The following is a 22,644-nucleotide window of genomic DNA, read 5'->3' on the forward strand; positions in this document are numbered from 1 at the left end:
CAGCAAGGGAAAACTCCTGAGCAGAGCTGGCTCCTGGCTGGAGAACCCCAGCAGGGCAGGGTGGGAGCAGATGGTAGAAGCAGAAGTGGGGATTTGTGTAACCCCTGAGCTGGAGCCCCACACACATTCACTGGGTCTGGGCTTTGCTCTTGGGGCTCTGCTGAGGAAAGGGCAGGGGGAGGCTGGGAGAGGGGCTGTGTTTTATTTAACCCACTGAACCCAACAGTGAGTGTCCAGCTCTGCCCAGCTTCACCTCTGCCACTGCCTCAGATCCCCTGCATTGTCCTGCTGTGGCACAGAGTGGCCAGGGCTGATGCTCACCATCCCCAGCCCTCATGAGCCCCAGGAACTCCCTGGCTCCCTCTGAGCTCCAGCATCACTCAGGAGCAGACACAAAGATGGGCAATGTCTGAGGAGGACAGGAGGGAGAGCAGGGGTTGGTGATCAGGCTGGCTCTCCAAAGGTTAAGAGCTGTTCAAACTCTGAATACTGGTATTGATAGAAATATTGAAGGCTGAAAATCAACTCCAGCTTTTCTTGTGTAGCAAGACAGAGTAGAGGACAATTGAAGAACCCCAAGCTCCAGGTTGATGTGTTCTATTCAGAGCAGTTAAGGACAAAAGTTTGTTCTGGCTGGTGGGATGTGTGTGCCAGTGTTCCTGCTCCTGAAATGGAGCAGCATTTGGGATACTGCAGCATCTCCATTAAAAGAAAAAGCCATGAAGCAGAGCAGTGAAGAGGAGGAAAATCCTTCTCTCTCTTCTTCCATGGGTCTCTGATGAATGGGTTGTAAAGTGTTATAAACTGCAGGTAAAAGTAGTGCTTAAAGAAGCTTTTACAATTCTCATTTCGTTACCTCATTGCAAGCAAATCTGTGGCTAGTTGGGAGATTCAGTATGTGTTAAGAAAAAAGCTCCAAGTTTCGGGAAAATAATGAAGTAAAGCCACTTCATCATATACATTCTTCTGCATTTAGTGGACTCAGGCTTGGCTGCTTTATCCTGAAACCATTTTGTTTTGAAACAGTTAGAATAAACAAACTGAAAGTCACAGCTGTATTTACTTGACTGTTGCCTTCTGCGCCTTATCACATTTGTTGTTATATTACTAAAACTCTTGTATTGGAACCATTGTGCAGTGGGAAAGCCTGTTGCCTTTTCCCAAGAAGGAGTGTCTCCCTGGGGGGGCAGGGAATTCCTCATCCTTCCACATTCCAGCAACCGATTTTGCAGCTTATACTGTAGTTGCTTGTCAGAGTTTAAAAAATGTTCCCTCCCATGTCTGAAAAATTCCCTGATTTAGGGAATTTTTAGGGTCTCATTGTGTACTTAAATACAAATGCTGCCTGTGATGTAGAGCTAGAACTGGAGATTGACTGGGGAGGGGATCCAGTGGGGATCACCATGTCAGCCATATGTTTGTTACAGATAGGAGAGGAGTGAGGAAAAGACATCATGTGAATGCCTAATGGCACTCTGCTGGCTGCTCCTAGTTCCTGATGGAAAAATTGATTTACCAGTGCTTAGTACCTTCCACAAAATCAGGTCTGGGACCATTTAAGTTGGGCACAAAATAAAAGGCTTGCTGAAGTTGGGAAGGAAGTCTTGAAAATATTTTCTTAATTTATCTCTGATGCAGTGCTTTGGCAAAGCTAATTATGCTCCCAAAGGAGAGAAAATGTCCTTGTTTGAATGTAGCTTTGCTCATACTTTAGGCAAGCTGTTTGTGTGGGTGGGTGCTCTGGTTCAGAGGGGAAATACTGAAGAGCAGATAGTTTGTTGTTCATGGGGCAGAATGACAAGACCAAGTCCAGCATGAGAGGAAATAGCATTGTCCTTTGTGGTATCACTGAGTTGCACAGTGACTCAATAGGAAATCATGAGCCACAGCTACATATGTAAAATGCTCAGAAATAGCATAAAAGCAGGTGTGACATCCTAAATGCACACTGGTTAATAATGTAGAAAATTGTCATTGCCTATTGAAGATGCATTTTTATCCCTGTGCCATAATTTAATTGTTGGTGGGCTTTAATTTTCTCCTAATCACTGGAAGCACAAACTAGCTATTTTTCCTGCTCCGTGTACCATGATGTTAAAATGTGTTTGTTATTCACTGTACTTTCAGGTTCAAAGTAAACAAGAGAAGAAGGCAGGAACTCCATCCCCAGCCCCCCTGCAGCCTGTGGTTAGCACTTGCACTCCTCTGCCTGTGAATAAAGCCTCCAGCAGTACCCCTGTGCCCATAAACATTCCACGTTTCTACTTCCCTAAAGGACTCCCCAATGTCTGCACTAACCATGAGGAAATCATTGCCAGGATTGAAGAGGCCTTTGCAGAGTTTGAAGATGGGAAAGCAAACATCTGTGAAATGGGGAAAATTGCTAAGGTAACCACTGATGGTCTTAGAGGTTTTTTCCAACCCTAATGATTCTGTGAATCTATTCTTTAGGTTTTTAATTTTGGGAGAGAGACTTTGTTTTAGTTTCAGTCCATCTCACAGCTGTTGTAGGGGGAAAAAGAACAGTTTCCTTTTGATCTGAAGTTTTTGTTTAGATTTAGATAATAGTAAACAAAACTTAGCTCAGTTTGCTGATTGTCGCATCAGATATGTTTGTTCTTGCTTTCATTTATGAAGCAGTTCTCTAAGACTTCTTAGCAACTACAAATTGCATTTTTGTTTCTCTATTCCTTCATATTTGTGCCCAGAAGACTGAGAAACTCAGAGGCAGTAACTTGTCTGCTTCTGTGGTTTCAGGTGGTATCAGCTGCCTGTTTTGTGGCTTTTTGTAGCTGTCCTGCTCAGCTAGCATGAGCTGTAGGTGCTATTGCAGTGTTGTGTGAGGAAGCAGCTTCCAACTCCTGGATGTGGAAGGGGGAAATGTCCAGTGAGCCCCCAGCCCCTGAGCTGAGCACATCCAGTGGTGCAGCTGCTGCTGAGTTCTGCCTTCAGGGCACAGCACACAGCACTTGTGTGGAGCACACAAGATGGTCCCTTCCCTTTCCCTCTCCCTCAGCTGCAGTTCACAGGGCTGCTGATCTAAAACCAGCATTTATCAGACACATCCTGGATGATCAGCTTGCCCTGACTGAGTCTCTGGCACTGTAAACAGAACAATGATGCTCTCTCCAAGCTTTCATGGGCTGCCATTGAGAGCCAGCAGCTTCTGCAGAGGCTGGTTCAGAAGTGCTGCTCAGGGAGTCCTTTGGCTGGAATAAATCCTTCCCATGTGTGCTTTCATTTTTGTGTTCCCCTGCTGAGATCTTGCAGTGTTGGAAATAATGGACTGTGCTGGGTGGAAGGCACTGCACTGAGAATTGCAGGGTGGGATTTACTTCACCTTTAGGCATTTACTCATTAATTGTCTGTAATTAGACATGAGTTTCCCTTGCTGCCTGTGACAGGTTATCCCAGAGGAGAATAGACCCTCCTGTTTTAGGGTGGGTGGGGGATGTAGCTGCTGTGAGTGTCCTTCTGGAAGGAGGTGCCTGTCTCTCCATTCCACTTAGTTCAGAGCTTGAGTAGTCCAGATCCTTTTCCTAGCCTGAGAGGAGTGTTTCTCAGCCACTTGAAAGGGCACATGACAAAGTAGAGTTATGTGTGAATTCTCAACCTTGGCACCAGTAAATGGCACACAGATGAGTCAGAAAGCCATTGCCACTTTATTTCCCTTGTGTAAAGTCTCAGTGGTGAATCTGGTGAAAGGTTCCTCTTGGGACTGCTCTTGTATTCCTCCTTGCCCTGGTTTTTCCTTGCAGATCTGTGGCTGCCCACTCTACTGGAAAGCTCCTCTGTTCTATGCATCTGGGGGAGAGAGGACAGGACGTGTCTCTGTGCACTCCTTTGTGTCCATGTGGAGAAAGTGAGTACAGCAAATGCAAAACTCTTTCTGGAAGAAGACATCAGCCTGCCATACAAATATATTTTTTCCTTCTTTTCCACCAGACTTTTCATGCCATTTTCCTCTTCTTTAAGTGGCTTAAAAATCTCCATCAGCTTGAGATTTCCCCTACCCCAGACCCTCTGAACACTTGTTTCCATGTGACACTCACAAACTTGGAAGTCATTTTATAGATAGTAAGATGTTTTGAGTTAGTTAGTGTATAAAATATATTTACAAGCTCCCCAGAAATGTCAGCTATTCTGAGAGAGCTGGTAGTTGTGCATTTGGGGTATATTTGTGCCCAGCCTTATTGCTCTAGACTGGTGCACTAAGCAAATGCCGTTTGGGAACTGGGGAAGGAGGCATGTGATAGTGTTACAGGACAGAGAGGGGAATGTGGAAATAAGCATCATCTTATAACTGGGTACTCTGGGAGCTTTAATAGTTACTACCTTCCCAAGCAAGCTATTGAATTCATCTGTGGAGGTTGACAGTCCACACTGTGAAAATGGAGAGCTCTGGGTGGGTGCATTGTGCTTGGAGTCAGCTCTGACATGGAGCAGACTTGTTTTCTTGCCTAATCTTTTTCCCTCCAGGGCAATTCAGGCTTTAGTGTGCTCTGTGAAACACCTGAACAGCGTCTCCATCTCCTCTCCAGAGAGAATTCTAATTTTTTACTTAATGGTTACTCTTCAGATTCTTGATGTAGCCTTTAACCCTGAATTCCCAAAGTATTTCCTGTGATGATGTTGTCAAAACAGCTTCTAGTTACCCTGGCAAAATTACAAAAATGTTAGGGGTGACTGTGATCTCAAAGTTTGACTTGACACAGACAATATATTTTCCTTCCTTAGGTTCCTCCAATTACTTCTAATTAATCCCTAATGTATGATACCACATTTTCACTTCTCTGATTTTCACATCCTTCAGATATTTGCAGACTGTGGTCATGTCCCTCTTCTGTATCTTCTTAACTCTCCCATTTCCAAGCCAAGCTTTGTATGCTTTTCTCACTTAATTGCTCTTTTAGAAAGATTATTTTTTATCCCTTCCTCTTCCCCTCCAACAGTTATAAAATCTTTGCTGGAAAGCTGAAAAACAGAAGAAATGTAGGATTTCTGGTATAGTTAGGCTGCAGCCATGTGAGCACAGGTGTAACTTTAAACCAGGTCTCTTTAGTTGCTGAAGCCTATTTTCAATTTCCTTAGTATATGACTGACTTCTCAAGATGCCACATGCTCACTGCTTGTCAAGTCTATAGGAATTTCTCAATATAAAACACTTCTGAATGTCAGATCTTTTTGTTTGTAGCTAAAACAGGGCTTTGGGTTTAATCTTTATGTGCCAGATTTTTTTAAGCTAAAACATTAGCAGCTCTTTCTGCAGCTGATTTAGAATATATCTATTAATTGGCAGTTACCATGATAGGAATATGCAGCCAAAAGAATTGCTAAATCTTTTTTTTGCTTATTTAAAGGAGCCCTTTTTTTGTAAAGTCTGCCTTTCCCAGAGTGATGAGGCCAGAATTAGCAGGAAACAAGTTACTGTGATCTCTGCTGGAGAACTACAGCCACTTCAGCACTATGTTCATGCACTTTCAGGAGAGGAAAGTGGTGAATAATCACTCACAGTAAATAATTACAGTGCATTTATATTTTCAGAGTTAATGAAGAAAACAGGGTAGTTTTCTGAGTTTCCCTGATACTATGTGAACAACATAGTGTTTGATATATTCAAATGTGTTCTGTTAGCAGTGTTTGGTAAATGGCATGGAGTTCCTCTCTTCATGAGTTTCTCTGGGGTTAATCTCATAACTCACCTTTGGCCAGTGCAGTATTTTGTGTGAGAAGAAGACAGACCAGAGCTGGTGCATCAGATGCACAGTCAGCCAGAGGGGACTGAGTTTACACCCTTCTCCAAATGCTCAGTCCTACTAATGCCTTCATTAGGCTGTTCTCTGTGCACAGCTCCAGATGGGCCATAATCAACAGGGGATGCCCTTTTTCCCTCTGAGAAGTGATTTTTCTGGGTGAATGTTCAGTCCCTGTCGTTTGGCAATCTCCCCAAATACTGCAGTGTAGTGAAGGGTTACATTGGAGAGCACATCCTGTGGCATCCCCCTGGGCTGGTGCTGTTCACTTGGAGCGAGCCTGCAGCATTGGCTGCAGGTTACTCTGATTCCACAGGTGCTTAGTATAAAAACTGCTTTACCACAGCAGTGTTAACCTGGAAAAAAATCCCTGCTGAGTGCCCTGGTGCAGCTGAAAGACCTTGAAGGAAGTGCTGGCAGTGTGAGGTCAGCATTGAGTGATTCCAGCACAGGTGTATTGTGCTCTAAGGCCCTTGTGACCCTCCCGGGGCTCCTGGGAGGTGCGAAGGGCTGGGAGCAACTCCTCCCCTCTCCCACAGAATCCTGCGGAGCTGCCACGACGATGCCTCCAGGTTCACTTCCCTCCTGGCAAAGCCTGGCTGTGACTGCCTACAACAGGAGGATTTCATCCCGCTGCTGCAGGTACTGCCCCAGCTCCGCGGCGTTCCCTTGGCACCTTCTTTGTTCCCATGGCAATAAATGTTTACCAGGGACGAGCAGACCTTCGGTTTGAACAGCACCTGGGTGGGGTTCATCTTGGAGTGAAATAGAAATGAGCTGCTGAAGTGCTGAAGTGCCAAACCAGCTGCAGATGCTGCTGAAGGCATTGAGGACTGGATTCATATTTATCAGTGCCTTGTAACCAGCCTGGAATTTGTCCCATTTCTCAATGTGGATATTGGGGAAAAATGCTTGTTGCTGTTGATAGTCAAGTACAACATAAAAGCTTATTGGAAAAGTTTTGTAAAAGTTGCTTGGCAAGACAGTTGTAATTAAATTTGTCTAGCCAGACTACCAGATACAGTATCACATGGAGATCTTGGCAAAATTTTTGCAGTTTCAATTGTTCTGCATATGCCTCTAAACCTGCAAGTGCACAAATATCACTGCTTTTTTTCCCCGCATATTCAGGCTAAATCTGCACATCCTCATTTCATGTCTTTCTTTCCCTTTAATTAACTTTAACAAGGTATAGTTGTTTTAATTATTTGTGACCATTTATGCAGACTGTGGATAGGGCTCCTCTATAGTGTCTCTAAATCACATCTATCTGCTCCTCTGATCAGCAGTTGTACTTTTTCTGATCTTTTCCACGCATCCCTAGATTTCTCACACAGTGCTGCCCTCTGGGTAAAACCTCTGTGGAGATGCTGCTGGGGAAAGATTTTGTGTCTGTGCTGGCTGTTTCTGTCTCAGACAGAACTGGGGCTGTAATGGGTACATTTTCTCATGTTGCTCTTCATCTCTTCTCCACTGGGCACACTGCCTTTCCTGGTGGATTGCAGCTCTGCTCTTTAGCTCCTGGTGCAATCCAAGGCATGCACAGTCCTGTCTGTCAGTCAGCCAGAGATCAGCAAAATTACCCTGATTTACGCCACCATGGGAGACATCCTGTTATACTGCCCAAAAACTGGGTATATCACACCCCTGAGGGCACCGTGGAACAGGCACAGCAGAACTTGGAACACCTTCAAAGGGCAGAGGAGTCAGACATGGAGAAATTACACAGGCATTGATTCATGCAGGATCTGAACTGATTCATGCAGGATCTGAGCAGTTTCTCCATGGATTTGATCATGCAGATTTGGCATTGTGAGCCAGTGTTTGACTTACAAAAAGCTGGTCTTGAGAAAGAGGCATCTCCACAGGTAGTCCAAGTGAATTTTGGAAAAATACTGATCGTATCTGTAAGCATTCTGAGCTCACACAGCTTTAATTTGACATAGGAGACTTTCTCAATGAATGTTTGTTTCTGACACCTAGTTCTAACAAATGTTAATATCTTCAATGAATGGAGAAAAACAAAAATCTTGGAGAGGAGATAGTTGCATGGTCAACTAATTAATTTTTGTCTCGTTCAATGAAAATGAGTTTTCATCTGCTCACTAACTCTCTTCCTTTGTTTTTCTGTCCTTAAGTAAATCAAACTGGCCCACCAGGTGCGTATTGCCAGCAAATGCATTCTATTACTGTAATAAAGGTTCTCTTGGTAGATTAAAAGATTTCAGTTTTACTGTTAATGCTGCAAATAGTTTCAAGAGTAAGCAAAAGTATTGGTTTGTAAACCCAGTAACTTCTAAACATTTAAAGGAGAAGAAAATCTATTTCATTTCATTTTCTCTTACCTTGCAGGATGTGGTAGAAACTCATCCTGGCCTCACGTTCCTGAAGGACGCTCCGGAGTTCCATTCCCGGTATATCACCACGGTAGGCTGCTTCTCTGATCCCCTGGGCTGCCTCTGCCTCCCTTTGGGGTCTGTCAGTCTTCCTACCAGCAAATCCTTCAGTCATTTAAAAATATAGGTGTTTTTAATATTACTCACCATGAGGTATTTTAACTACTTCTTTCAAAAGAAAAATAATCTGCTTGTGTGTGCCAAAGGTTATTCTAAAGGTTAATAATGGTTCTTTCTGGTCTTAAGCAAATCTATAAAAACATCTTTTTTGGCCTGATGAATGGAAAAAAAGTTCTTTGGTCTTTGGGAGCTGCTAAGTCACCCTGAATAGTGCTGGGCTGCTGAGACATGGAAGGCTGCCTGTTTGAAGGGTTCTGTCACTGAGGCTTGGAGAATCCACGACTGTTCCTCAGTGCAAAGCACCGTTTGCCTCCAGGGATCTGCTGTCCAACCTTTCTTTTGCCAGGATGCCTGTGCAGGCTCTGTGTCCCCAAGCTTTTGTGGCTGGGGTTTGTTCAGTAGCTTTGTTCCAGCTCTGCAGTCAGCACTAAGGCTGGTACTTTACCCAAGTGTGTTTGTACTTTTTTTAAGCCTTGAGCTTGACTGGTGTTGGGTGTGAATCTGGATAAAAGGTATAAATGTTGGGAAGTTTTCTCTCTGCAGCAGTAACAGATGCAAATAATGACAGACCTGGTGGGAGCTGTATCCAACAGGGCTCAGGGCTTCAAGTTTCTCCTGTTTGCTTGCCAGGGCCTGCCTGGGGCTGCACCACACATGGCAGCTGGGAGGCTCCTGGCACACACGTGCTTGTTCCTTTCCTGTAAGGAGCAGATGGCACAAAGACACTTCTTCAGGGCAAACCCTGAACTGTCACACTAATGAAAATGTGTAATGAGAATCCATTCTAAATGTTGTAGATGCACTTGAACGTAACAGTGAACGATGGCATTGTATAATCAATTGTAGATGCACTTGAACATGACAGTGAACAGCTGGGTACAATCAATGTGTTTAGTCCCTGTGGAGCAAGACAACATAAATATTAAGCCAGAACAGGTATGGGAATGGCCAGGGAATTATGGAGGCACGTGAATGGGTGAGTGTGGGAAGTGCCTGTGGCACAATGCACCCTGGTATTTGGTGTTTCAATTGCATGGAAGGGTGAGACTGAAAGGTTTAAGGTCACACCTAAGGGTGAGACTGAAAGGTTTAAGGTCACACCTAAGGGTGAGACTGAAAGGTTTAAGGTCACACCTAGGGTTGGTTTCTGACTGCAGTATCCATGGGTCAGTGCCATGTGTGGTTGCCCTGGCTGCTGACAAAGGCAATTCTCTGCATCTGCCTTTATGGGTTCCTCTTGAGTCACACACTGTTCCTGTATTCTTCAGACAAGAAACAAGTGTCTTTGTAGGGTAGTCCCTCACATGATCACCCTTGCTGCCCTTTCTGGACTCACCCAGGGCACTGCACAATGTGGCTGGGACCAGCTGTGTGAAGCTGAGCTTCCACTTCCAGTTAACTGAAGTGCAGGCTGCTGCTAAAGGCAGCACCTTTTCCTTCCTCTCTCCTTTTGCAGCACTTTCCTGCTGCCTGGGTCTAGTGCTGTGTTACCAAAGAGTCACAGAGCCAGACTTTGAGTACATGAAGCTCCTGAGTGCTTCTTGATCCTGCCTGTATGTGTGCTGTGTTTTCCTGCTGCACTCAGAGCCTTTGGGCATCCTCCTAGCAGTGCTGGGACACAGGTAGATTCCAGGCCTGCTCCAAAGGCAGCAGGGAATGGTGGTGCCTGGAGCTGAGGAGAGGCTGTGGAGCAGCACACCTGGCAGCTGCTCTGGGGGTCTGTGCTGGCAGCAGAATCTCCCTGGGCTGGAGCAGGGCCAGCCCTGGGGAGGCAGGAGGCTGCTGGGCAGGCTGTGCCCATCTGGAGGGGCAGCACTCAGGGCTCTGCAGCAGTGGCTCCCTGGTAGCAGCAGTTCCTATTGCTCACCTCTCCTTCCACAGACAGTTTGGCACATCCCTCTTTAGTGCTACAAAATCCAGAATTTGCACCAGGAGGCAATGAAGGAAACAGCTTTGTCCTTGGATTTTGAGACCACTTGGATCATTTTTATTGCTGCAAGGTAGAGTGCCTTATACCTCCTTACACAGACAGAGTGCTGTATTTGCTGCCACACAAGAATCACAGTTCATGTTTGTGTTACAGAGCAGGGCCATGAGGACACCTGGCTTTGTGTTCATTGCTGGGTACAGCATCACCTGGCTGAGATCTCCTGGAAAGTGACCTCACAGTCTAGGATGGGTAAGATGTGAATGCACATTTCAGTTCTTACTGCCACCTCAGAACCTTTTAAAGGGCCTCTTGGACACAATGGCCTGGAATTTCGTCTGTATCATATCTGTTTTATTGGCCACTGTATTACTAAAGCAGTTGTGTTTGTTTCAACAGAGACAACTCCTGAAGCTGGTGAAGATGATGCAGAACATCACAAAATATCCTGTGGGATTTGTTGTAAAGCTTTAGTGTGACTTCCACCTGAATGTTCAAACCAGGCTCAGAGTTAGCTGTGCATGCTGCCCTTGGAAAGCTGTGTGCTAAAAACAGTTTAAAGGTTAAAGCTTGTGGAAAATTGCTTCAGCTTTTACAGTAGCATCAATGCAAATGTGTAAGGGGACAATGGCCACAGGGATTAATAAAGGTTCCTGTTTTGTCCACAATTGTTTTTGTTCTTGTGTGGGAAGACTGGGGAAGAGTCTGGAACTCATCTGTGAATGGTTTTGGCCTGGAGGTCAATTAATTACATGAGGATAATGGGGCAGTAGAAAGAGGCTCCTCTTTGCAAAGGCTAATTAAGAATTTGACTCCATGATCCTTGTGCCCTCTTCCAACTCAAGATGTTCTATGGGTCTGTGGTTGTGTACTGAACTAAGAAAAATGAAGCCAGTTATGGCCTAAGGGACAAGTGTGATTTTCATGCTGCACATCATCTCAGGCTGGGTCATGATCTAGGATGTTTCCCAAATGCTTTTTTTGATAGCTTGGGTTTTACAACCTGGAAAAGAAAAGGATAAAAACTGAGATTTTATAGTGAGATATATACTGTGTACTGTCCATGGAAACTGGGCCATTATTTGAATAATAAAGCCTTCACTGAGTGACTGGACATGGTAAGAGACATGAAAAGAGATCCCATTTTCCTCTGAATGGCTTTTTTTTTACAGATGGGTGAGGAGGGAACAGATGGAACATCTTTATCAATGTGGTCTGGTAGACAAACAGTTTTTATGTGTCACAAATGGGAATAGCTTGTTGTCTTTTACTACCCTGCAGGCAGAAGAAAAGAAGAATTACTGGTATGGGATCCTGTTTCTGATTCTTAAGATTGCTATTTTGGAGTCCTTGGAATGGTGTGAACACGCTGTATTTTTAAGAGTTGCTACAAATTTGTCAGGTGTGATAATGGGTGATGTGAGAGGTGACACCACTCCAGTCTCTGAGCTCTTGTGAAGCTGGAAGCAAAAGCCAAACAAAGTTGAGAAATGGAGACTGGAATGGCAGTGGCTACCAGAGGCATGAAAGAAGAAACAAACATTTTGCTTAAGACCAGAAAGGATCATTGTGATTACCTAATCTGACATCTTGTGCTACACAGGCCACAGAACATTGCTCAGTGATTGCCACAGTTAGGATAGATCTGGTTTTTGGTCTGTTTTTAGTTAAAATGACCCCCAACTTTAAAAGGATATCCACCTCTGAGCCTGGAGGGATGAAGGGCCTGCAGTGTTACCAAAGGTGTTGTGTTCAGCTAAGTTGAATTGATCAGTTCTATCTCTTCAGGGTACATTTGAATCCTGACATCATTCTTGGTGCTCTCAGAGTTGTGTGTGCCATCATCAGCTGCTGTCTCACTGTGTACCCCAAAGCAGGCTGCTGGCAGCAATCTCATACTTGGTTCTGCATCTGTTCTGGACGAAGAACCAGCACTTGACTGAGTCCAAAGATGGCCCTTCAGTAGTGGTTGCCCACTTGAAATTAGTTCTGGCTAAAAGAGAAATCCATCCCATTTAATCTGCTAGCTGCATTAATCCCTGTAATGTCCACATTGTTGGGTAAAGTTAATTTTTGTGTTGGAATAGTGTGCACTGAAGGTTACCACAACTCTGGGGTGATGTGCTTAGATGTTAGACACATCAAAGGTTTGTAGTAGGTTTGGTCAACAAGATTTCAGTGCTGATAGGCAAATTAATTCTATTCTCCTTTCTCATGCCAGTGATATTTATTTGTTGTTGTTTGCCCTGTTATGTGTGACCAAGCACATAGAAGAATAAACCTTTGTGTTTCCCCACCCTGTGATGTTACTTGACAGCTGACAAGGAGCAGGCTGGGAAGGGCTGTTGGCTTTTTTGAGGAGCTTGGGAGTGAGCTCAGTCTCACACTGGGAGCTGTTTGCTTTTGGCTTCTGAGAGTTCTGTGCCTCTTCCCCATGATTTTTGCTCACTTTCACCAGAGACAGATCTGGAAAGGAGCCAAACACGTTTAACACCTGCCCAAAAATAATTGCAAACAGCACCTTTCCTGCTTACTTTCAGCAGAGGCACTGGAACATAAGGCATTGTTATATTGTTATAGTTACAATGGGTCAGACGTTCACCTTCTCTTTCATTTACATGTCTTGCTTCCTCTGCAGGAACCAGAAGAATCAGAAAACATTTTTTTTTTTCTCCTGACATAAATAATACATCTGCATGCCCAAAGAGGTGAATTTAGAGCAGTGGAAATATTTCCATACTGGAAAGGGATAAAAGGGATAATACTGTTTAAGAAGCAAGTGTTACTTTCAGACTGTGTAGTCACTTAAGGATAGTAGTATCTACAGAAAAGATCCCAGAACAGTTTTCAAACAGAAGTCTCCTTAAGATGAGTGAATAAACCAAGCATTTAAATTCCCAGAGTGCTGTGTTTCAGGAGTTGATTTCAAGAGCAGTGTTTGTTTGTTGCAGGTTATCCAGAGGATATTCTACACAGTCAATCGCTCCTGGTCGGGCAAGATCACTCTGACAGAGCTGAGGAAAAGCAACTTCCTGCAGGTACGTGGGTGTGTGTGGGAGCAGGAGCCAGGCTGCAGCAGCATCCCCTGTTCTGTGACTGGGTGCTGAGGGAGCTGCTCCTGGGCTGCAGTGGATGAGCCAGGTGCTCAGGGCCAGGAATCTGCTGGGACTACTGGAGGAGCTGTGCCCGAGTTGAGGTGAGAAGAGCAGGGACAGGAGTGACCCCAGGGTGCTGAGAGAAGGTCAGGGTGTGTCTGTTTTCCTGCTCTGAGGCCACATGGAGCAGCAGCCTGGCTCCTGGTCCAGACAGCAGGAGGGGAAGCAGGACATGGCATTGCATCCATGTGAAGTGGCTCACAAGCAGCCAAGAAGAGCTGCAGGAGTGCCAAGGGTAGGAGAGCCAATTTCCTGCCTCCTAGGCAGCCCTCAGCCCACTGACAGCTGCTCAGGAATATCTCTGCAATTGCAGGATGAGGCACCTCAGGAGCTGATCTCCACAGGATAATGAATGGAACTTAGTTCTTGTTCCAGTGCCTGCAGTGTGTCCGTATGTCAGGATTTCTGTCTCAAGGTTCTCTGTCCTCTGTGTATTTTGCCCAAAGAGCACCAGGTTAAGACTGTCTCAGGCTTCTCATGTCCAGCCCAGCCTGAAGAGCCAGAAAGTCTTGAGCTGAAAGGTGAAAGACTGGCTAAACCAGTGAGATTTCCCTCCTGTGTCCTGTTTGCCCTTCCAGGTGTAGTGTGCTGTCTTCCTCAAACTCCTCAAGTATGAATGCACATTCTTTCTCCTTTCAGACATCATCTCCCCTAGTTGACCCCATCAGCTAATGGAAAAATGAGCTCTTTTGAATTGGCTCATACCAGTCCAGTCCTAGGATCCCTGTTCCTTCCCAACCTCTGTTAAAAATAATCTTCCCAGATTATCCTGCATCTTTATTCACTCCTTTTCTCCCTTTAAACATTCTCTCAATTTTTCTCCTTTCATATCTACTCTGCCTTTCATCTCCTGCAGCAGGGAAGTTCAGCTCCTTGCTGCAGGTGTAAATGCATCTTTGGGTGTGATCTACAGAAGACAAAAATGGTTATGGCAAAAGTTCCCCAGTGATGGTCATCTGTAAAGAGAGAGAGACAGACACAGCCTGGAGAGGCCAGTGAGTGATGGATCAAAGGTGTTCAGACTTGGGTGTCAGCAGTCAGAGTAGTGCAGGTCTGGCAATGCCATCCTGTTATCCCTGCCAGAACACAGAACCTGGTGGATAGCAGCATGTGAGAGTTTTGTTTGGATCCAGTTGGATTCCTTGGATGTGGAGGTGCCGGAAGTTGATGTTGAAATACCAGTGCCAACACATAACACAGCATCTGTTTTTCTGGTTGTGAGTAGCAGGGCCACTGGGCCTGCCTGCTTGGGGACACCCCAGCACACCCTGGGATAGTCAGGCTGTGTTTTGCCTGCTCCCTTGGGAGAGGCTGTGAGGGTAGGAGCTCACTGGAGCCATGATTTATTAGACAAGAAGGCTTCTGGTGTCTCCTGGCCTCAGCACCAAGAAGGAAAGTAGGGAGGTGGCACTGGGAAATGTGCAAATGCCCTCTTGTTTCTGGGAAGAACAGGGAGGTGTAAAGTGGGAATGAAACATGGATGTTAGCACTAAATGCTTCCTAGTAAGACATGTCAGCAGATGTTATGGTTGGAAATCTGTCTGAGTCTCCCAGTTAAACCAGAATGATTCCTGCAACAGCACAGGGAAGTCAGGGGGATTAGCTTGGGGTCCATCCCTCCTGTCCCAGTGCAGGTGTGAGTCTGGAACAAGACTTGATTTTGCCCTTAGGAAGCAGACAGGGATGTGTGATGTGTAAGGACATACCTCAGGTCCTGTGGAAAACTGTGGACTTGCTGCTGGGAGTGGCTTTGAGAGTCTCTGGTGCAGGTCAGGATTGTCTCCCAGACCATGGATCCCAGCTGACACAGCAGTTTGTGTTCCTGTTTCTCTGCCTCACTCTTCTCTAGAGCTGAAAACGAGCAAAAGTTGTTGACAGGAGTGGCAGAGGTGTTGTGCTAAGCAGGATGGCCAGCCAGGTGCTCTGTAAGGGCCTGCTAAGGAATACAGCAACCACATCTCTTGGGGAAAGGCTGCACTTGGGGTTAGCTCTCAGGGCTGTGCTCACCCAGCTTCCTGAGAAACTGCAGCACTTCAGCTGCTGAGCTGCCCCTTCACCCAGCTTTAACTTGCCACTGTGTGTGTTTGTACCCTTTCAGACTCTTGCTCTCTTGGAAGAAGAGGATGACATAAATCAGATCACGGATTACTTCTCCTATGAGCACTTTTATGTCATATACTGCAAATTCTGGGAGCTGGATACTGACCATGACCTTTACATCAGCCAGAAGGACCTGGCTAGGTACAGTGATCAAGGTATGCTGCCTGCAAATGTGGTGAGGCCATTGCTGAAAGCACAGTGTTCCTACTGAAGACCAAAGCCTGCCTTTAATTTGGTTATTTTGATGCCTCAGAAAAGGTTTTAATGTAGCCACTGATATCTGAAATAAATGTTGCTTTAGAGGAGTTGTACAAGCTTAGACACAGAGAACTGCAGGGGACACAATTTTCTGCATGAGTAGCTACAGATGGAGCTTCTGTTCCTGTGTGGGTCCCTGCCAGGAGGACAGGCTAAAATAATGTCCTGAAACTTGTTTATTATTTACTGAGAGCTTTGCAGGAACTTGGAAGTAGGGACAAGCAGGATGAGCCCGTGTGAACCTCAGAGGTTGTTGAAGTGCAATCCAGTTAAGCATGAGAGGAATCCAGAGTCCAGTGAAGCTTGGGGGATCTCAGCTTGCAGATGGACTCTGCTGAGTATCTCTGCAGTTCAGCATAGAACTTCCTTTCCCAAAGTTATATTTGTTTTTGGAGGTTCAAAGGCCATAGATAAATTAATGGAATACAAATCCACAAAGGGCTGAAACACCCATGAGTTCCAAGTGCAGGCCTTTATGGGGAGGCCTTGGGGGTTCTGGGGGAGTGTGGCAGTCACAGGGCTCAGGAATGTTGATCACAGGGCTGGGTGGGTGAAGATGGAGCCCCTTTTAACAGTGGGAAGGGGCTTTGTGTGGATTCAGCATGAACAACTGATTGTAGTTATTGCTGTGAGCTATGGTTTCATTTCCTCCATGTTTTCCTTGTTTCCAGCTTTGTCAAACAGGATCATTGAGAGGATATTCAGTGGTGCTGTGGTGAGGTAAGGAGTAGCACACTGCTTGGGGGAAGAAGGGAAGGCAGTTTCTGTCAGGCTAAGAAATACAGGTTATTCTCAGAAATGCCCCTGATCAGAATGGTTTCCAACAGAAACCATTCCAGGTTTCGCTCCAGCTGGAGCTACCTGAACATGGAGTGAGAGACTTCTGGGTAACTTAAGGAAAGAAAATAAAAATCCCATAGGATGGGATAACTGGGCATAGCTGGAAGACATGGCACAGGGATAGCTGGAGAGCACTGCTTTGAAGTCTGTGAAAAGGGATGTGCTGTGGGAGGGGATGTGGCAGATGAGCTCCAGCTCTGCTGTGATAAAAGATAGCAAATGCTGTACCTGGTGCTGCAGGGTGCAGGGAGTACAGGCTAAATAGGTGACAGTGCCCCATTTTCTCTCACTAATGATTTGAAAAATATCAAAGATATCTCGAGTGTTTAAGAACCTGGTGATTTTTAATTCTTCTTTTTCTGCTATGTCTTCTAGAGGCACTGAAGTTCAAAAGGAAGGGCGCATGAGTTATGCAGATTTTGTGTGGCTCCTGATTTCAGAGGAAGACAAGAGGAGTGCTACAAGGTTAGACTGATTTCTGTGTCTTAGTAAAATCATTGAGATGAGCAAATAAGATAAGGAAACTTCTGTGACCTACCACTTTCTAAACGAGAGAGCAGCTTGGGGTCTGGAAGTTGTTAGGAAGAAAAGATCCTACCAGTGATGGTTGGTCAAATCATTTGCCTTTCTTGAGGAAAACTTGTGTACAAGCAGAGTTTTCTTGTAATTCTTACTGTATTGGTAGTCACCAGTGCCTTTGTTGACCTCATGCCATGAGGCACTGGCTCTGGGCACGCACTCCTGAGATGCTGGCAGCAGTTGGGCACATCCCTTCACAGGTGGAGTGGGTGTGTAAGGAGGGTTTGTAGGGAAACTTCACTGTGGCACTTTGTAAAAGCTGCCTGTGGCCTGGTTTGTACAGCCAGGAGGAGACTGTTGTGCAGGGGTGATCCAGATGTGCATGTGAGTGTTAGCATAAGGGATCTTACACATAACAAGAGAAGAAGAATCCAGAACTGTAAGCTTGGATCCCCCAGAGGGGAGGAGGGATGCAGAGTGCAGCTGCCTGAGAGCTCTGCCTTATGTATAAAGGAGCAAATGAGTGCATGCCACAGCTGCCTTGTCCCTCACCAGGGTCCCTGCAGTGTCCTGGGCTCAGAGCTGGCTCTATTTGCCAGCTCTTGCTGGTGGGTCAGGCAGGGACTCCCTGAGCCCCCCTGGGCTGCAGCACAGTGAGCACTGGGTACAGGTGAGGCAGGTGATGGATGTGGATGGGCTGCTCACAGGGAGACTAACAGGAGGTGCTTGGAGTGCTGGCCTGTGCCCTGACCCTTCCCAACAGGCCTTGTCATCCTGGGTTTGTGGCAGCCTGTGGCAGCAGAGCCTTGGGGGTGGGCAGGGAGAAGGAGCAGTGCTGCAGTGAGTGCTGTGTGGGTGTCCCAGGGCAGTGAGCAGTGTCCCTGCTGTGTCCCCAGCATCGAGTACTGGTTCCGCTGCATGGACCTGGACGGGGACGGGGTGCTGTCCATGTACGAGCTGGAGTTCTTCTATGAGGAGCAGTGTGAGCGCATGGAGGTGATGGGCATTGAGCCTCTGCCCTTCCAGGACCTGCTCTGCCAGATGCTGGACCTGGTCAAGCCAGAGAGGGAAGGTGAGTCCTGTTGAGGCAGAGCTTTCAGTCCTTTCATTTGTGGGGGGTTGAGAAGGTGAAGCTACTGTGAAACCCATCTGCCCTGGGCAGAGCCCTGTGTGAGTCACAGGGCAGAAGTTACTGCACATTGGGCCATGATGTTGTGCATCAGGAGGGCTGAAACACTAAAACAAGAGAGATTGTGAATTAACTGCCTGGGACTGAAGCAACAATTCTTGTGTGCTTCAGCTGTGGGATGTACTGACAGCCTGCACTGTAAAACTGAACCATCCCCACTCACATGCTTTCATATTTCACATGAATGTCCAAGGCCTCCATATGTATGTAAGATTTAAACTTAATGAACACACCCATGTATTCAATAATGTTAAAATCCTTGGCTGACTTGGGAAGGAATTTTGTGCTTTTGAAGCCTACTGATGTCACAATTAAAACCTTTGTAAGAACTCAGTAACAACCACGTGGGGTTTTTCTGCAGGAAGAGTAACCTTGCGAGACCTGAAGAGGTGCAGAATGGCTCATGTGTTCTTCAACACCTTCTTCAATTTGGAGAAATATCTGGACAATGAACAGAGGGATCCCTTTGCAGTGCAAAAGGTATAAATCACCTTTCTTTCTAAATAAGGAAATCTCTCACTCATCTTTGGAGTGCTCCTGGATGTAGGGAAAATCCAACTGAATAAAAGAACACTTTTTTCACAAGTACAGCTCATTGATTGTCTCCTAGAAGCCTCTTATCTGCTCAAAGTACAGAAAAGTGGAGGGGAGGCCAAAACCAGCTTTGGTTTCCTCACAGTTGTTCCCACATAATCTGCAATAGAAACTTTGTGGTTCCATGATTCAAGGCTTAATACATCCCAAGACAGAACAACTTTGTTTGTTTGTTTGCTTAAACTGGATCATCATAAAAGCAATCAAGTGGGACCAGGGGGATAACTTGCTATCCCCATCCTGTAGTAAATGGCAGAGGACCAGGTATTTATAGAGGTGTTCCTGTAATCTTCTCTAAAACTTGCCCTAACTTAGCAAACTGTGAAGAGTCCTTCAAAAGATCAGTTACAATGAACCTTTGATGGACAGATTTAAAACCACCAAGTTCTTCCATCCTGTATGGAGAGCACAAACTGAGCTAGAGCACAGCAAGCGTGTGGTGGCTGCATTTCTGAAGTGGAGCAGATGCAGTTTGTTGGCACCTCAGGTCACATGCTGAGCTTTAGGACCCTGAGAGGTATTTTTTCATAGTCCTTTATGTGCAGATGTTAAAACACTCTGAGATGGCTGTGACTTTGTCAGTTAAGGCAATTTGTGCCTGGCTGTGTCCGTCCATCCCTTCCTAGCCCAGATGCTGACTGTGTGCTCTCTTTAGGACATGGACAGCGACAGCCCCGAGCCCTCAGACTGGGACAGGTACGCGGCTGAGGAGTACGAGATCCTGGTGGCCGAGGAGTCTGGGAATGAGCAGCTCCAGGAGGGGTGAGCATGGGCCTGGCACTGCCCTGGGCACTCAGGGCTGCCTCCAGCTGGGCTCTGCTGGGGGCATGGGGAGTGGAGCAGGGGGATGAACATTGGGACTGGGCTCTGGAGCTCATGGGGCCCAGGACAGCTGCTCCTGCAGCAGCAGGGCAGTGGTGTTGGGGGGCAGCCACTTGGATCAGCTGCACACAGCTGTGAAGGGGGGAAAAAGGCAAAGCCTATTTCTTTTGGTCACCTTCTAAAAACAGAGGTCAAAAGACTTCTGCTGGTCTTGGCTGTGTATTGACCATGTCACACTGTCACAGATTAGAAGCTGGAGCTCTGTTACATTTATTATACCTAGCAGAGATTTTCTTTAGTCCTACTTTGTCTATTAGTCTGTGCTCTTTCTAAGTTATACTTCAATATTTTCATTCATTTACTAAGTTTGTTGAGACTTTTTTTATTTCAAGCATTTGGTTTCTTCAATATCTACACTCAGTTTTCAGCCTTCTGTAAGATTCTGGACAGACACACCAGCTATCTTTAGCCAGTGAATTTAGGGAGAGCAGTTGTTCCAGAACTTCTCTGTGGGCAAGGGTTCCCTGCAGATAAATGGAAACTCAGTCTAATCTTTCTTTAGATTTCTGTCTGTGTTGACATCTTCATTTTTCAACCACCCAAAGAATGCTTCCCCTGTGTTAATCCTGCGTGATTCAGGATTGCATCCAGTCTTAAGCAGAATTTATAGAGCCAGCAGAGTATTGAGAAGATTGCCTCATTTTCAGAACTTCCCACACTGGAAATTGCTTGGGATAACAGTAGCACCTACTAATTAGGCACAGAGGTTTGCAAAGCTATTGAGAGCTGTTCCCTTCTCTGCCTGTGCATCCAAACAGCAACAGGCTGTTCCCTCAGCCCCTCTGAGCTGCCTGGCCTTTCTGGGGCCTTCACAATGGAAGATGAGGTAGGGCAGGATGGAAGATTAAATTTCTGCATTCCCTGCAGCTGCTTTGCAGCACCTGTGTCCTCAGCACAGAAAAGAAACAGGAGGCTGCCAGTAAAGCTTCATGCAGGACCATGAATTCCCAAAGTCACCAAAACCAGGGGAAGAGTGACAGGTGATGTCAGATTTTTGACATTGGTCTGAAGCAGCTCTGTGTCTTCCTGCAAAGAGCATGTCAGCAACCTGGCTGCCAGCTTTTAAGAGCCCCTGAAAAGCTCTGTAGTCATGGCAGCAGGATTAGATCTCATTTGTGGAGCATAGCAACAGACCACGAAGGAAAAAAGAAAGGAAAAAGAAAAACAAAGAGCTGGATGCCCAGACAAATTTGCCAGAAAGAGCCATTGAGTTTTTGCACATACATTATTTCTGCTGTGTTTTGAGGAAGACAGAAACAGGGAGTGGGGACAGAACCAAGACAATTCCTGGTGAGCTCTGGGAGAGACTGGAAGATTTTTGGCTAAGTTAGCTAGCAGAACATGAAATATGGTCCTTGTCTTATGAATACATTTGAAAACAACCATCATTCAGCAATCACAGATGCATTAATGTGTGTCCCACGTCTGTGATTAGCCCTGTCCCTGCTCCTCTGGAAGGGAACAGTCAGTCTAAAGCTGGCTGAGGCATGCCCAGGAGAAAGCCCTGCTCCCAGAGTGGCAATCTCATCAAGGCAGTGCATACTCCCAGCATCCACAGATACTTCCAGGATGCTGGACTCCCTTGAGAGCTGCTGTCACCAAAAATAAGAGGAAGGTCTTGTCATGCTCAAGACAGCAATAAAGCATCACGTTTCACTGGAAGCCTCAGCTGGTCTGAGCTCTTCTGAGCCAGGCTCTGCTCTCTGACCTGTGTGGGATTCCACAGAGAGAGGCTGTCCCTGGGCAATGGATGCTCCCACTGCTCTCTGGAGGCAGCACCAACAGCTGGCTCTGGCCAGCACAAGCCTTGGTTTGCAGCAAGCCAAGCCCTCCCTGCAGAGCAGGGCAGCACTGCTAGGTTCTTGTCCCAGAACCCAGCCTCAGGCAGCTGATGGACATGGAAACCATCTTTGCCTTCAGGGAAAGAGACCTTTCTACATGCGAAGAAAAAGAAGGAGGGAGAGCATCTTTTATCAGCTGTGGTGGGAAAATGTCCCCTGAGCTACAGGGAGGCAGGGCACAATGCAGAGCATCCTGCTCAGAGAGGGGGGACAGAGGCAGAGGATCAGAGGATGTTGGTTTAGGCAGCTTAGACCCTTGTTCTTGTGTCCCTCCAGTGTCTGGAAAGGGGCAACAAGGACATCACTGAACCACCCAGAGCCAAAATGTGTGTTTGCCAGAAGGAAGGGCAAAGCACTCCCTGGAGTAATTTCCCTCCTCTGAACAACCTAGACTTGCCACAGTTGAGTCTTAAGGAATGGGTATTGAACCTACACAAGGCCATATTTGTTTTCATGGGACTGAAGTTCTGAAACTGGCCTGGGAGGAGAGCAAGGATTGACTGCCTTTAATGCTAGTCTTGTTCAAAATAAAGGTGGAAAGCATTTATTCCAGGATGGGAAAGGCAGGCACTGTTGAGCCTTAAGGAGCAAACCAGTGCAGTGGAAAAGTGTAGGAATAAAGGACAGTGGGAAGTCCCTTTGGAAGCAGACATGAGAGGGTTAGTGCAGAAGCAAAAGACACCTGAAGAAAAATATTACAGTGGAGCTCCAGCTGCACATTCCCCTGGTGCCTGTGCAATGCAGGGAAGAAGTCATGTTCCATTTGTAGGAGAGAAAAGGACAAGACTAACAGAAGGTGGTAGAATTGGAGGAAAAGGAGATACAAAAGGAAGAGAGCCCCAGAGCCAGAGCCTGTGCTGCAGGGCATGGAATCCAACCAGTGTGGATAGTGCAGCTGGAGCTGGGAATTCCCACCACACCTCCTTGGACCATAAATGCTCAATCCTGGATATCAAACTGCCAGCTGAGGGAGAGAGGAACATCAAAGTGTGGCCACAATTGTTCTGTTTGTCAAAACACACCTCAACCAGAAGATGCTTTGAACCAGGTGTTTCTGAGCCAAGGCTCCT

General features: G+C 46.2%; 1 protein-coding gene across 4 annotated transcripts in view; it reads left to right on the forward strand.

Annotated features, from left to right (window-relative positions):
- PPP2R3A (protein phosphatase 2 regulatory subunit B''alpha) overlaps positions 1–22,644 on the forward strand; it is a 57,146-nt gene that overhangs the window by 27,682 nt on the left and 6,820 nt on the right. For all 4 annotated transcript variants that reach the window (XM_074546968.1, XM_005489570.4, XM_074546967.1 and 1 more), the window contains 11 exons: positions 2,128–2,388; positions 3,759–3,862; positions 6,293–6,395; positions 8,106–8,180; positions 13,148–13,234; positions 15,450–15,606; positions 16,381–16,429; positions 16,925–17,014; positions 17,965–18,140; positions 18,619–18,737; positions 19,507–19,613. In XM_074546968.1, coding sequence (XP_074403069.1) covers positions 2,128–2,388; positions 3,759–3,862; positions 6,293–6,395; positions 8,106–8,180; positions 13,148–13,234; positions 15,450–15,606; positions 16,381–16,429; positions 16,925–17,014; positions 17,965–18,140; positions 18,619–18,737; positions 19,507–19,613 — 1,328 coding nt within the window. The remainder of the gene's footprint in view (positions 1–2,127; positions 2,389–3,758; positions 3,863–6,292; positions 6,396–8,105; positions 8,181–13,147; positions 13,235–15,449; positions 15,607–16,380; positions 16,430–16,924; positions 17,015–17,964; positions 18,141–18,618; positions 18,738–19,506; positions 19,614–22,644) is intronic.

This window comes from Zonotrichia albicollis, chromosome 9 (genome assembly GCF_047830755.1).
Source record: "Zonotrichia albicollis isolate bZonAlb1 chromosome 9, bZonAlb1.hap1, whole genome shotgun sequence".
Taxonomy (NCBI): Eukaryota; Metazoa; Chordata; class Aves; order Passeriformes; family Passerellidae; genus Zonotrichia; species Zonotrichia albicollis.